The 15,275-nt window shown below is 44.1% G+C and overlaps 1 protein-coding gene across 4 annotated transcripts in view; it reads right to left on the bottom strand.

Annotated features, from left to right (window-relative positions):
* The window catches only part of NINJ2 (ninjurin 2), a 46,024-nt gene that overhangs the window by 26,354 nt on the left and 4,395 nt on the right, over nucleotides 1-15,275 (bottom strand). The window contains exon 1 of one of the 4 annotated variants that reach the window (XM_019288745.3): nucleotides 608-688. The exons of the other annotated variants lie outside the window; for them this stretch is intronic. Coding sequence (XP_019144290.1) covers nucleotides 608-616 — 9 coding nt within the window. The 5' untranslated portion in view covers nucleotides 617-688. Of the gene's footprint in view, nucleotides 1-607; nucleotides 689-15,275 lie in introns of those variants that run through there. 4 annotated transcript variants of the gene reach the window in all.

Here is a 15,275-nt window from a genome sequence, read left to right as displayed (position 1 = left end):
ATGTTAGCAAAATCACTGCAGTGGATCTCAGCTTTTCCAGCTACAGCTGGGGTAAGGGATAGCTGCTACTGCAAACAGAGCATGAGTACTTTTCAAAATGCATTTAATCCCTTGGAGTACACCTAGAAATAGAGGGGGAAATGGAGAAAGCACTTCTTACCTCAGCTATACATTTGACAGTTAAATGAACAAGCAGCCCCATTCAGACTGCCTTGTGTTCTGGACAGCTTGCAAGTCTGCACTCTCAGGAATAGAATCTTGAACTCACTGAGAAATCCCTGCCATGTGGAAACGACATCTCCATATGAAAGAAATTATTGCAGCTACCTGGAAAAATGCACAGAAAGGACCTTCCTGGCAGTTCTTTTCCTTTGGGAATCCAGGCTCCCATAGAGAGACAGAGCACAATGAAATCTAGTAGTGGTGTCCAGTACAAATGGTTTTCATCCTGTTCATTTCTTTCCATGCCAAAGACCCCCCCCCAAACCCTTTCTGCTACTGTGGCAGGAGGTTATGCAATGTGCAAGCCTTACAGACGTGTCTGAAAGTTCCTGAGGAGTAAAGCAGATGCTGCTCCACCACCATTTCCCCCCATGACCCCACATACCACAATCATCTTTAGCACGAGTGCTCAGTCAACGTCCTGTTGCGTCTTGACACAGAAGGAGTAGCTCATTCCAGTGGGAATGTTTACTGTGTCTTGAGGATGTCCCAGCTGAAATGCTTTAACGATCTACTTCCAGCATCCCTTCATCAGAGTCAATCGGAAAGGCTCACGTGGCTCCCTGTGGAACCCCTCATGATGGGATAGGGTTGGATGTGCCTTATTTGCCTAATGGCTGCCTCCAGGCCTGCCCCTACTCCTGTGCTCCTTGTGCCCATGCTTCATTCTGCCACTGCCTCCGGGCTTATCATCCATCTCACCCATCTCCTCTTACTCACATCTCTGCGTGTTTCCCAGGTTGCCGTATATTCTTGGGTGCTTTGGTTTGGTACAGCAAGAAATCCTGTGTGCTGCCATTTATTATTATTATTATTATTATTATTATTATTATTATAAAGAAATTCTGCAGGTACAAAGAGATTAGCAAGTGCATGAAGGAGTGAACAAAGAGAGAGCTTTTTTGAGGGAAAAAAAGGCTATTGATGCACACGAATCAAAGTTGGCATCAAATTTCATAATTCAAAACCACTATCAAACCAGGCTCAAAGGAATCAGGAAAATAATAAATCCCTACAGAGTACTGAAGCCAAAGTTGATCACATATTTCTTAATAACAAGTTATTAGAAGAAATGTTGCCTTAATGAGGCTGAGATGAGTTATCACCCCTGCCATTCAGCAGCACTATCAAACTCCTCTTGTAAAGGACCAGATTAAAGTCCAGCAGATGTGGTAGCCTGACCCTTGTAAATCATCTTCTCCCCACCATAAGAGTGGCCTTATTGGTACTGATAAGTGAGTGGGATTCATTGAAATCTACTTTAGATTAGAAAGGGAAGGGTTGGGGTTTTTTTTCCTAAAGTAAGATGGAGAAACCATTTTCCTTTTGTTTCCATTCACAATAAACAGAGTGTGACTCAGGATAGTTGGGAAAACCCACGAGCTGAGAAGCTGGATACCTGTTAGAGGAACTCGAGTGAAAGACCAAGAAAGGCTTTGTAAGTGTCAGCTCCATGTGTCTCTGGAGCACTTCTTGCTTTGTCTCGTATACAAGTCGTAGGAGGGAATTGATAATTTCAAGCTCAAGCTCCCTCAGTGACAACAAATAGAGTCAAATTTTGAATCTGCTTTGTTGCCTCAGGAGAGAAGTCCCTTTCTCATAGAGTGGAGGTTGAAGAGTTCCAGATGTCCTCCAGGTTATAGGCGGAGGTACTGAATGCAAATCATGCCTTTCTTTCCGACCCCTGTGGGTTTGGCTGGAAATGCAAATGTCCTTGCTATTTTACACTTCAGATATTTAGCAATGCTTCTCACACCGAGAGAAGTTTTAAATCAGCAATTTAAAAACCTAAAAGAAGAAAGGCTAATACCCATGTTATTCTTAATTAGTAAGCCAGAGCAATTGTGTATAACTAAATCAGAGCCTGGAGTGTGAATTTTGCAGGAGTTACAAAGTGATGATTAATCCCTAAGTGAGGATTCCTCTCCTGTTCTTTAAAATCAGGAATTGTTCTTCCTCTTAGCAGAGGAAAAAACTTTGTTAAATTATGTTTGCCAAATCCTACTGGCAAATATTCTGGCTGGTAAAGACAAAAACTGTTGTGCTATTAATGCATCAAAATTAATTATGCCAGTATAACTGGTTATCTTTGGCACAAGTACAGAGCTTGAGGGACCAGACATGGGGCTGCCCTCTTTGTTACCATGGTAGACAATTATGAAAGGAGTACAGATCTGGACTTGCATAACTCAAAAGCAGTTCTGACCAGATTGTAAATTTCCAGGTTAAGAGTAAAAGAAATATTCCTTTCTCAAAAGCTGTCGTTTAGGACCCAGAAGGAATCTGACCCATTTGCAGGGGAAAAAAAAATATTACAGTTGAAAGAGGTACGATCAATGTTGTAGTACAAAGGAATTTTCACAAACCACTCTGAAAAATCCACTCGACTTGCACTTACCCTGGTACAAGGTGGTAAAAGTAACTTAGGTATGGGATGAGATTGGTATTTTTAGCTTGAACTTCTCTGGCCATATCTTCTATATTTGGGGCTGAATATGCAAGCAAAGTAGTGAGCTGCTTCTGTGAGACTGCAGTAAACTTTTCAGCCTGGGTGGGATGGTGTGGTCTGGGTAAGATGGTATTTGTTGCTTTAGATATCTGCTTTTCTTGAAATTGAAGCTTGGTCAAATTGTGATCACTTATAGGTACAGCAAGGTAAACAAATAACATCTGGGATGTGGAAATATCTTTTCTACTTCCCAAGAATTAAAAGCACCTCTTTTGATAATCCCATGGGTGCAAGGCTGCAGAAACTTCATCGGGAAGTGGCAGGCAACAGTGAGCCTGATACATAAAGATATATCAGCAAAATAGTTAGTAAGGTTTTGTGTCTCCTGATTATAAAGGAACTTCCTCAAACTTATCTGCAGAGCTGCCTGCAGTGAGTAGTTGAAGCACACGTAAGCAGTGTGCCAAGCAGCGTGCTCTTTGCGTGTGCCAGATGTAAGCAAGCAGTGATTTATGTGTGCAAATGCCTCTGTGAATACGTGCACACGAGCTCATAGGGAATTTAACAGGAGAGCTTTCGAAAACTTGAATTCTGAGCTGCTTCCCACAACTTGTTTGTTCTTTCACATTAGAACAGGCTCTGCTTCTGAAAAGATACAGAGTGGAACTTCACAAGAAGCCGAGGGGATAAGAGTTGTAGCTCAGTAACAAATGGAGGTGAATGCTGGTGAGTCATCTGCTCAGTTTTGAGGGCAGATGGCTGGACAAGAAATCGCAAAACATTCTTTTAACACCACAAAAATCTCTCTAATCTCTGACCATAACTATAGGGCTGTTCAAAAGCAGAATCTGGAAGGATGGGAGCAGTTCATTTTCTCAGAATTTAGCTTCCAAATACAGCTGCTAAGACCAATTTGTAAACTTTTAACCTGTGTCTAACAACAGCCCTTCCACATCTGTCACCTCTGTACAGGAACTGAGTGCCAAAAGGAACAAATGCCTGTGCATTTGTAGGGAGCCAAAAACACTCCAGTGATGCTGGTGTTGAAGGTCCTTTAAGGATCCTGACCAGGTGCCCTCCAGCTCTAGGGCATGCAAAACTGGACAGAGAAAATGGACTTGAATGCCACAGTGACTCATGATGCTTGTTGAGCTTCTCTGTATTTTAGCTTAGTGATGGATGCTGTCTCAAGCCACAGGGAAGCCATGTGGGTATATCTGATAGGGAGTAAAGCATTACACAGCTCTTAGAGGCTGTGATGCCCTGCCATCGTGGAATGTTCAACCCATAAAAACTATTCCAGTTGTGTGTCATCAATTCTAATTGCCCCGCTTCGTTCTTTTGTGGTATTGTATAATACATCTCTAAGAGGCCAGAAATATTCTCTCTTCTGCATTTGCAGCCGAATACAACTTCAGAATTACACCAGTTATTCTGCTAATCTGCCTCCTGACTTGGCTGAATTATCTCAGAAAGTAGCTATGGTCAACAATAAGAAAAAAGAGAAACTAGCGGCCACAGAGTATCTTCTGTACAACTCTGAGGGTTACACCTTGTAGCTATGGTGATCTAAGAGTCCAGAGCAAATGCTCCTGCTGTGAGTCTTGTGCTCTCTTGCACTTTTGCTTTCCTAAGACTCTCTTCTGAGCCAAACCAGCTCAATAAGATAAGCTAAATTAAAATAAATAAATAAAATCTTTTTAAAAATTAGAAAGAGAGCATTTTCTCTAGCTTTAATGAGCTGAATTATCTGTGAGAAGGGTTCGGCAAATTCCAGCACAAGGGCAAGGTGGGCTGTGTCTCTGGGAGCAGGAGATAAGGAGGGAGCAAAGGGTCATAGGCTGAAGTGGAGCAGGGCCTCCCCCTTTTGGGAGCAGCAGGCCATTAGATCATCCTGATATCTAATCTTTCTGGTTGTTAGTCACTGCTTAGACTGGGGGTGTCTTGACAAAGCCTTCGTTGCTATTGTTGTTACCCTTATGACACAGAGGAAACATGACTGGTTTCTCATCATTTCCTTCGTGTAAGCAGTGAGTAGGAATTTCAGTGTCTCCGTACCCCAGGCAATGACTACTCAACAGCTTTTGCTGTCTGAGGAGAGTGCTGGGCTGGGAAATGAGAATGGTGTTGACTCTGAAAGTGGCTACAAAGAGCAAGATGTAATCCTCATGTGAAATATAAACTGAGAGACCCTGAGGAAAAGAACCACTTTATCTCCATGTATGTTGTCCTCTTGAGGTCACTTAGGTAAGGTCAGAGCAGCAACATTTGATGATATGTTCGTGCCAAAAAGTCATATGCCACCCAATTCAGCCATAAAAACTGTTAATGATGCAGTAGAAGCTGTATTTCGCTGCAGGTTTTGCTACTGTGGCACCACAAGCAACATCTTCACAGTATGGCATATGAAATATAGGCTGAGATTCATGTGGCCCAGAGTGATGCAGAATTTCAGGTTTTGTGAAAGGTGTCCACTCTGTGGAGTAGCTGCCCTGCAGAGATGAGCTCACATTACAAAGTGAAAGTCTGGATCCAAAACTTCCAGCAATTCACAAGCAGCCTACACCAGTCTCTCACTTCCAGTCCATAATTTTTCATACACTTATATACGGTTATGTGCATATTTAGAGTCCGGACTAGGCTCAGTAAACATACAAGAGCGTGCCAAGAAGGAATTGAAGCACAGTACATAGAATTTCACATTAGAATCAAGTAGGTGTGAATGAACTCCCCAAGTGCTCTGTGTATTTGCACAGTGCAATCATGGGTTGCCTGGTTTGGGTGCTCAGATTGTGTATGTGGAATGGCAGCAGTTGATTTACTGAAAACGTTAAGAAATACATTACAATGCCTGTGGAAGTTCTCCATGAAGAATGTTCCCAAGCTTGCCTTTACATGTTAACTCTTTTCTGTGTGCCCTCTGAAGTCTGTACACAGTAACCTATTTTCTACATGGCCAAATCAGTGGCAGTATCTGTGGAGCATCAGTTTCATTTGCCCCTCCTCAAGAAGCTCGTTCATCATTTGCAGTGAGCCTTAGATAAAAGACCCTTCATCTGTGTAAAATATTATTATCGTTGTTGTTGTTAGGCTAGTGTTTTCAGAGGGTTTTATTGGAACCTGATGTCCTGCCAAAAGTAACACCCTGGGAATCTTTCAACAACTGTTCCTGGGTGTTCTGTAGATTACTGCTGTTTTCTCATACACTGTCCCTGGGAATTACATTCTCAGATTAGAAGAACGTCCGTCCCCTTCCCCCTGTGAAAAGAACTGCTGTTCTGGCTCTATATTAAAGGATTAGGATAGTGTTTTTTTCTGGTGACTTATTATTCAGGTTGTGTTTTGTTTTCTCATTAACCCCTTTGCAAAACAGGTTCAAAATGTAAAATAAGATTGATGTGTGAATGATCTTGTAGCATTATGCAAACACTTTGCATAGCTGACAATGGCCAGTTAAAGGAGGACTGGTGGAAAATTGGTTGCAGACATTCAGTCAGCAACTTTCAACCCTGCAGAGACAAAGAACCTTTAAGAGCTAACTTTATAATGAGGAGCTATAGTACAGCATGGCAGAAATTAAAGGGAGGCCCAAATCTTTCCCTTAGTGACAGTTGTGTTTTTCTGAGATCTCCTGAGTAGATGTTGCTTTGAGAGACCTTTGGAAAGAGGTGTAGCAAATGAGGCCTTCCTAGGAGACTGTATTGGGGAAGCAAATACCTCAGAGCCAGAATAGGAATGGGAGGAGATTAAAGCAGAATAACCATTCCTCTGAAAATTGAACGCCCAGATTCTGCAAATAGTCTCGTTCTGAAGAAAGCATTCACATTCATAACTGAACACGTTAAGTTTTTGGAGTGGGAAAACAAAGCTTTGGAGGAAGTGAAGTTTCTTATGATTCCTTTCTCACTGTACCTAGCGTTTATCCTGTAGTTTCTCCCTTCAAGATGGCCAAAGGACAGAAGAAGTGGGAACCACTGATGCAGAACAAATGCCCTGGATTTCAGGTGGAGTTCACTCAGTGTGCATCGTGTACCAAAGCTGGATCCTTGTAAGGGGATAGCCAAAATGCTGTGTCCAAATGAAATCCTTAATGTTTGAGGAGGGATGAAAGAGATAGGGAGGAGGAAGAAAAATCCTGGACCATGTAGGGCAGGCTGGGCACTGAATGACAGTGTTTGAAGGGCAGTTGTGGTGGTCTTTAATTGGCCTGGGCTTAGACAAAGGGCTCATATTAGCTCCCAGTTCTAGTTATGCATTGAAACATTTACACATACCTAGCACAAAATGATTGAGGAGTTTATCCCTGTGGTTTATTCACGTCTGATCACACCCTTTCTTTCTGGGTTTCTGCCTCCCCCCGCAGAGCTCACCCCTGTTGGAGCAGCTCAGCTTTACTGTCAATATGTTGTGCAGCAGCCTTTGGGGTTTTGTGGTGCCTTTCTGTGCACCCACTACAGTCTTTTTTGTTGTTGTTGTTCTTTCCCTGAAAAAAAAAACCCCAAATAAAACCCAACAGAAAGAAATGCCAGTTTGCCTCTTTTTCTTATCCATGGCTTCTCATATTCTGTTTCAGCACCCTGATACTCTGTTTGAGGCTGCTGCTAGCACGACCAGAGAAAAGTGGGCAACAGAAACTTTTTTGCACTTATTAGTATGATTGTCATGACCAGTGGCTTTTAATATATATTTATCCCTACCTGACAGGGAGATAAATATTTAGTGAAATCATTTTAATTGTTCTCTCCAGTTTTTGACTCTGGCACCAAACAGTTTTGTTTTCTTGGGCCTTTTGAAGACCTTTTACCTTGTAATCCATCTTCTGCCCTCCCTACATCATCTCAATACCTCAGCTCTGCAGCACTTGAGTACAGAATGTGAATTTCCCTCTGCTCACAGGTATCAACATGTTAGCATTGGCTGTGTACCTAACGCGTGTGCCTTGGGCAAAAGGCAGACTGAATGCTGCTTTGTAACAGATACAACATTCCCACAATTTTGTGTCCACAAAGTATCATCTACAGCCCAACCAAGAGGAGTCACAGAGTCCTAATGCCCTTCGCAATGCACCAAGAGGAGAAGAGGGCCTTTAAAGGACACAGATGTTTCCACACAAAGATTGTGATCAGTAAATCACAGCCTTCTCTTAGCCTGTGTGTTTGGCTGGTCCTGACACAAACTTCCCACAAGTACGGCTCTCATTTCTGCTGAATCAGCCTTACAATTACGCCCACTGAGCAGATGATAACAAGAGAGAAGTACTTTGTCAGTGTGCAGGGTACAAATGTATCATGTGTATGGAATTGTATCATCTGTATGGAATTGACTGATACAGCTGGAGGAGTTACTCGGCCAGATACTGCCCCTCAGTTCTCAGAGAGGTCAAGAGTAGCACTGGAGACAGCGTCTTCTGATTTAGGGATAGCCACTGGGAACAGCACCTGCCAGCCATATCTGCATCTCTATGTACCCACAATGTACTCCATAAACAGATTTATCAACCCATGGACATGCATGTTTAATGTACAGGGCTTGTGGTAAAGCTCAGTGTTCCTTGCTCTTGCATAACTCCTTTGAGGTTTAGTTGGCTGAACTTTACTTTTCATAAGTCATTTGATAATATGTAAAACAAAAAAATGGGAGGAACATAAAAATGATATTAGGCACACCAATAACAGACTGACCAGGCTCCTAGCTGAGAAACAAGTTCTCATCAGATAGGAAAACACAGGAAGGGGAACAAAGGAAGAAAAAAAATTGCTTTTGGATCAGAATAAGGAGGAATGTATTGTTATAATTTGCAGCCACAGAGTGATGCATCTTTTTTTTTTTTTTTTAGCCATTCTTTGCTGTTGGCGATGACAGGGACACCTTTCCCTGCATCTGGCCAAGCGTCTGAGTCAGCTGCTCCCCCAGGAGAGATAATGTCCCTGTTTGTTGTTGTGTGAGTGAGCAAGAGGAAGCGCTTTGGGACGGCCCTGCTCCACCCTGGCCGTAAGCACCTGAGTTCACCACCACGCTGGCCCGCAGCCGAGCCCCGAGCCCACTCCCCTTCCCAGGGAGGGGCCTGCAAGGGAACTGCAGCTTTGCCACGGCCCAGAAAAGGGAACACCATAGGACTGACCCTGTTCAGTAACTCAGGGTGATGGCTGGGGGCTTGTGGCTGAAGGCAGGGCAGAGGGGCTTGGAAATGAATCAGAGGGCTCCTCAACTCAATGTCACTAGCCAAAAGCTAGTCTAATTAGTAGCCACCAAGACCTGTTGCCATCTGCTCTTGAGTTGCCTGTCTGAGCCTGGTCCTGGGTTCAAATCTCTACACATGGATAAAGATCTACAGCGTGCCTGATAGCTCCTTTTCTTACGGTCTCAGCAGAATAACTGGGTGTTAGATCAGCTCAGAGACAAAACACACCTCTTGCTACACTTGGTAGCTCAGACTAGGGGCAAGTGGGGCGCTCCATCTTCTCTGGTTTCTGAGGACAGAGTCTCTGACGTTCATAGTCTGTGATTTTATGGCACACACCCTGCTGGAGCTCTCTTCTGGGGCTGTACTCCTCTTTTTTTTCCCTTCTCCTTCGTGATTTGCTCCCTGTGCTTACTTAGTGAGGTTTTGGTGTATTTGTTTTGGTATGGGTTTTTTTCTTCTTTTTTATTTTTTTCCCCTGCTTCTGGGATGCTGAAATTATTCCTTCCTCTGAACATGTGGTAGCTTTTTGTATTTTGGTAGGCCCATATCTCTTTCACCCAATATCTGTGTAGCTGCACCTGGATATGAGTAGTTTTCTGCCTCAAACTCCGTTGCACCCTGGCTCCTCGTAGGAGAAGGAGGTAAGAGGGGCTTTTATTGTACCAGTGGACTTTGCCCATCCCTCTCTGGGTCTGAACAGGCCAGCATTATTTCACAAGTGCTAAATCCACTCACAATGGTTTTAAATGGTTGAGCTGCTGAGCCAGCTGAACAGCAAACACCAGAGGGGAAACCACATTTCGTGAGCGCTTCAGATTCCTTCAGACTGTACGTGGAGCCATTAGGAGCAAAGTAAAAGCCCTTTGACACAACTCCCTTCGGCAACTTTTTCACAACCACATGCCAAAAATGGGGGCTGGCTAAGGAATTGGTCCAGAGTCAGCTCCCAAGAATCTAGCACGTGAAGATGGAGTTCAAATCTGTTCTGGTTAAAAGAAAACAGCAGCACATTCTGTTTTCTTGTAGCATATCAATCCTTTGCTGGATGTCTCCCTGATCAGCGTGGATTGGCAGTCAAGGTATCACCATGGGCAAAAGATGAGAAAAGCCCCAAGTGCCAATGTTAGGTAGGAATAGTTTCTATTGCATTCGTATCTGTTAACTGTTTTCCTTATTTTTTACAACTAAGTGAAGAACCCAGATTGTCTATCTGTTGTCTTCTGATAATCATAGACTAACTAGATCTTCAGCTAACATAATCAGCCAAGAAATATTCAAGAATTCAAGCAATTATCCCATTGCAATAAGACAGATAAGCCTGTCTAAAGGAGCTGCTATTTCTGTCTCTGTCCAGACATATTCCCTAATGAACTTCTTTCACAATGATCTGGGTTAGCTTAGACACTCAGTGATGGAGGTTTCCTAGCCCAGACAGTCTTGATAGAGTGATTACTTTGAGCGTTGCATTGAGGCAGCAACAATAATTGATGGTGGTCATGAGGAAGGATGAACCTCCCTGTTTAAACTTCAGTCAGCAAAAACCATGTGGCCACAGCCTGAAATCACACAGGGACGTGCAGGAACATTTCATCTTGAATCAGCCAGAAGGAGGTGCAAAGTTCAAGTTGAAAAGTTGCATCAAGAACCTGAGTGGTCATTCTGAGTCAGAATTTCTGTTTAACATAGTTCAGCTTGTTTCGCTTTGGGGTTTCATCCTACACCACTGTGGTCAAGTGACTCTAGTTCCAGCAAGAGAGAGGTGTGAACAGAGCTCGGTGCCTGAACTTTTGAAAGTGTGTCAAAATTTGTTTCCAACTGATGTTGAAGTTAACATTCAGCAGGGAAGGAATTGTGTGTGGTCTCTTGCTGACAGCTTCAATTAATGCTCTTCTTTACATTGTGTGAATTAACATCTTTAATGGTTTCATCGAAAATTGTTAGAGATTAAGAATTTAGCCAGTGAGAACAAAGATGAAACCAAAGAATACTGCTGCTCCGTGGCCATTCACCCATCCAGAGATGCTCAGTCTTTCCTTCCTCCTTCTGTCACCTTCTACTGCTGTGTCCTTGGGTACGTCAGTGGTCATTTAACCATCTCTGCCTGACTTAATATCAGTAAAATAGGCAGGAAAACAGCTCTTGCTCCATGTGGAGATTGCGAAATTAAATTCATTGATAGTCATAGCACGCTTGGAGAACGAGGGACAGAAGAACCTGGTTCTCGCACAAATCCTGGGAAAGTATTGCTGTGCTGTTATTTTCTGCAGAAATACACCTTCAGTAAAACATAGGTTACAGAAGAATGGCTGGTGCCCTTTGGCTCTTGTTAGATTGGTAGGAGCAGTTGTTTTTCTCTCATAATCAAGGTCTGTGGTGAATTTGGGCCTTTTTTTAAATCTCACAAAATATTATTCAATTATGTGACTGCAAAAGAGAAAGCTGCAGCAAATATGCATAAATATTAGGGAAAAAATAAAGAAAAAACCAAGAGAGCATGAACAAGCCACAAACCAGTACATTATCTCATTTTCTTGTTCTCATTTCTCTAAACCTGCCAACAGGATTCCCCCAGAATTTCCAGCACTCACTGAACCTTGACCCAAGCAGCTTCATGAGAAATTTCGTCCCCAAGGGTTATGTTGGATAGCAAGTTCTAAGATCCTGAGTATAATGGTTTTCACAGCTGTAATTACAGACTCACGTATCTGATTCATGTAATTTGACAAGGAATTATAGCTTGGCTAGTTCAAAGGAGTGTGTCAAGGTGGATGGTAACTGGTGATGTGGATCTTGCAGCCTCTGCACACGGGCCCTTCCATCATTCTGGGGTCCAATTCAGACGTTTCTGTTATATGTTTACATACCTGAGGCAGTCTAGATTACAGTCGTAGAGCTCATTTCTTGTCTTGCCTTTCCTCACAGACAGTTTTATAAACATTTGACTCACAAGCCAGGCATAGGGAAATGGCAGTGAAAATGCCCATTCACCCTTTTGTACTTGGAGAAGCTCACACTTCTGTGTGTGGTTATTGTATGCCTGCAGCACTGCCCATTTTTGGTTCTCAGAAGAGAAACAGAGCAAATTAATACAGATTTTACAGGAAGGGCTGAGAAATGGTGACATGGACTGGAGGCTTCCATTTTCGGTGGTCCAGGGAGGGGAGGTGCTGTACCTGTGTGGCAGCTGGGGGCAAACAGAGAGAAGCACATGCATGGATTAGCTCTTGGGCACAGGCTGGAATGAAGGTGAGAAGGGCAACTATTTGACAAAAGATAGAAAAATTCAATTTAGGTGTGTTTTGGCAGGTATTTCATGCTGCAGAGGATTCCCACTCACAAAGATGTCTCAGTGGGAGGTTTTGTTGTCGGCCAGTCAGGAGAGCTGTGTTGCCACCACCATAACCAGGGTTATGATTACTCACTAAAACCAACACTCCTTGTGCACTCAGACCTGCAAGGTGCAAGTGTGGGTGGATGTATCTGTATCTCGGTGTGTGAAATGGCTGCCTGGCAAGAGATGGTGCCCCTGAGGGCTGTGGCTGAGGAGGAGATGGTGCAACAAGAGAAGTGGCACTGGTGGCCAACGAGCAGGCCAGGCCAAGCTGGTGGAGCGGCGCGGGGCGGCAGACTGGTTGTCCTGGCATGGTTTGGTGTGGCTGATGGCTGACCTTGTCCCCCAAACAGGGTGTGACCATGCTGACGTGCTGTCACTCAGTGGATCATGGGCCCCTGAGTGTCCCCTCAATCCCCCCGTGCTGCACAGGTGCCATCTTGTCACCCCAGGTCCTGTGCCAGTTCACCTCCCTCCCATCCCCACAGGGAGAGCCTGTGCCCCCTGGGCCTTGCTCCCTCTCTGCTCTCCCTGCTTCAGTTGTACAAGCTTTACAAAGAAATTCTGTTATTCTTAGTAGACTTTTATAGCAGTCAAGCTCTGAGGTTCTCTTCCCTTACCTCAGGGTGTGTGGCAGCACCCCCTGACGCAGGTCATTCCCTCCTTCCCTCCCAATTTTCTCTTCAGAAGTGTCTGGGCTTCATCAGATTGCTTTTACAGAGCCCATTTTTTGTCCCCCTCTACTTTTAATATTTTAGTTGTGACCTGAGCTCTGGCTGTGCTATGGTCATCAGCCATGTCCAGTGCACAGTGTGGGACCAGGCTCCCTCCCTGCCAAAAGACATTGCTACTTTTCTTTCACTGCCCCTCTACAAGGTGGAGTGTGAGGATCCAGGTCAACCACTGGTGTAAGGATGCTCCAAGGGTATATTTAACTCCACACGTGCCTCATCTTCCCCACATGCCTTAAAACCCTGAGGCCAGTTCCTCAGGGTGAAAAATACTATTCCGGTGTTCGGGAAGGGCCTAAGCAAACATTCACCCTAAGTGGGAAAGCTGGCCATGCCCAGGTAGAGCAGGCAGGAGGAATGGAAAGGGAACAGGAGAAATACTGCATCTGACAATAGAACCAAGGACCAATTAGTACTGATGGCGAGAAATAGTCTCCTCCTTCTCAGCACGTGTGCTCACACTTGTCTGTGTCCTAGTGTGAGTGTTGCTGCTTTCTGGGACCAGCACAGGTAGTGCTACGCAGACTTTTGGGTCCTGGCAGCTGGGGAACAAAAGCATAGGATCACTCTTGCTCCAAAGTGTAGTAATCTATTTCACACCTGTCTTTTGACCAACCGGGGCAGAGTGAATCTCTGCCCAAGCCCTGTAAAGGCTTTACTCTCAAGGAGCAGCCTGAAATCTTGCAGTCTGGGTGGTGTCCACTAGTGAGAGCAATCATTGTTACTGCTAGGGCCTTCCCTGCTTCTCCCACTGGCTACACCAAGACCTGAACCTTCAGATTACTGGTCTGAAGTGAGGAGTAGCTGCCACTGAAAGGAGATATTCTGTTGCCTCTCCATGCTCTCATGGCCACGCAGTCCCAGTCATGGGCAGGTGTGGGATCCTCCCAGGAACCACTGCAGGACAGCGAACCAGAACATTACCCCTGCCAAAAAGTGTTTCATTTTCTCTGAATGTATCTCTCTGAACCAGCTTTGCCAGAGTCAAATGAATATCAAAGGTGATGGAGTGTAACCCTGGGAGTGGGGTCCTGTTTGAAAGGCTGGAGTACCTGAGTTAGTTTAGTTAAAAACACAGTGAGGTAAACTCTCAGACTCTTGATAACTGGACTGCACACAATGTACAAAGATGTGACAGAAATGGATTTTTCTGAAGCACTTAGGTTTCTTTTTGAAAGACTCCTTCTCAGTGCAGACCAGGCCCCAATTACAGAACCCAGATAATGCTACAGAGGTCCACTGGGGCAGGCACTTTGCTTCATTGGCCATACAAGACTGCCACTATTCTAGAAAATGGCTGAAGGAGAGGAGAGGTCCTGGAGCACTAGAAAATACAGACTGGCTGCTGCTGCAGGAGCAGGCAAACACATGCCCAAACCAGGAACCTGTAAGCACATCACAGCCTTGAGGCACAAGTTAAAGCCACAAAACACCAAAAATCTGAAAGTCTAACCCAGCTGTGAACACTCTCTCTGCATGCCCTTATCAGGTCTAGACTGAAAGTGGGATGTGAAAGATGGGATTTACTGTGATGAGGGGGACTTTCCAATAGTTTTGTGGGCATTTTGGAAAAGTCCACACTGTTACACCTATAGCTAACTCTATTTATCTGCCTTTCTAAAATCTGCCTGCTGTAGATCTGGCCAAAAACTGAGCACTGGAAGTAAACTACGCAATTACTTGAAATCTTTTTTTCTTGCAAGTTACTTGTAAACCTGTCTTTATTTCCACAGATGTATTTTCCATTCAAGGTATTCATGAAGCAACTTCTGCCAAAAAATTTCAGTGTAGGGTCTGTTTTCCAGAATGATTATTTTAGCTGTTTACTCTTTTTACTTTTGAAGTATGAATGATTCCCTAAATGGTGAGGTATTACTTCTGCTTCTCATCCCAGAGGATTGTAAATTTTTTTTATCCAAAGACTGAGAAACTATAAAAAGAAAGACACAACATACAGTATATAACCTCTTTTGCAATATGACCATGGATGACATTTCATCCGGCACGCATCCCTTAAACACCCATTTGTACAGAACATAACACCCATGCAAGAAAACATAAAAATATAAACCTAATAAAATTATGGAGCCATTTAATGTCAGCCCCAATCTTTGCTCTGCTCTGCAATATCCATCTGGGGCTCTAACAGACCTAGCTGTGGCAATATGTGTGAGTGTTACTGGTTTCAGCTGTCCCCAGAGCTTCTCCCGGTTACTGCTGCTGTGGTGGGAGTGGTGGAGCGGATGTTGTCTCAGTCGCTCCCATTCAAGGGCTGGGACATTAGCTCAAATCACCAATGAAACGGGGTTGTGTTAAGATGCCAGACCGTGAGCTGCAGCAGCTGAGGTACACAGCTAA

Source organism: Corvus cornix, chromosome 1A, assembly GCF_000738735.6.
Source record: "Corvus cornix cornix isolate S_Up_H32 chromosome 1A, ASM73873v5, whole genome shotgun sequence".
Lineage (NCBI taxonomy): Eukaryota > Metazoa > Chordata > Aves > Passeriformes > Corvidae > Corvus > Corvus cornix.
Note: the sequence above shows the minus strand (reverse complement) of the source record. Positions and strands in the feature narration are given on the sequence as shown.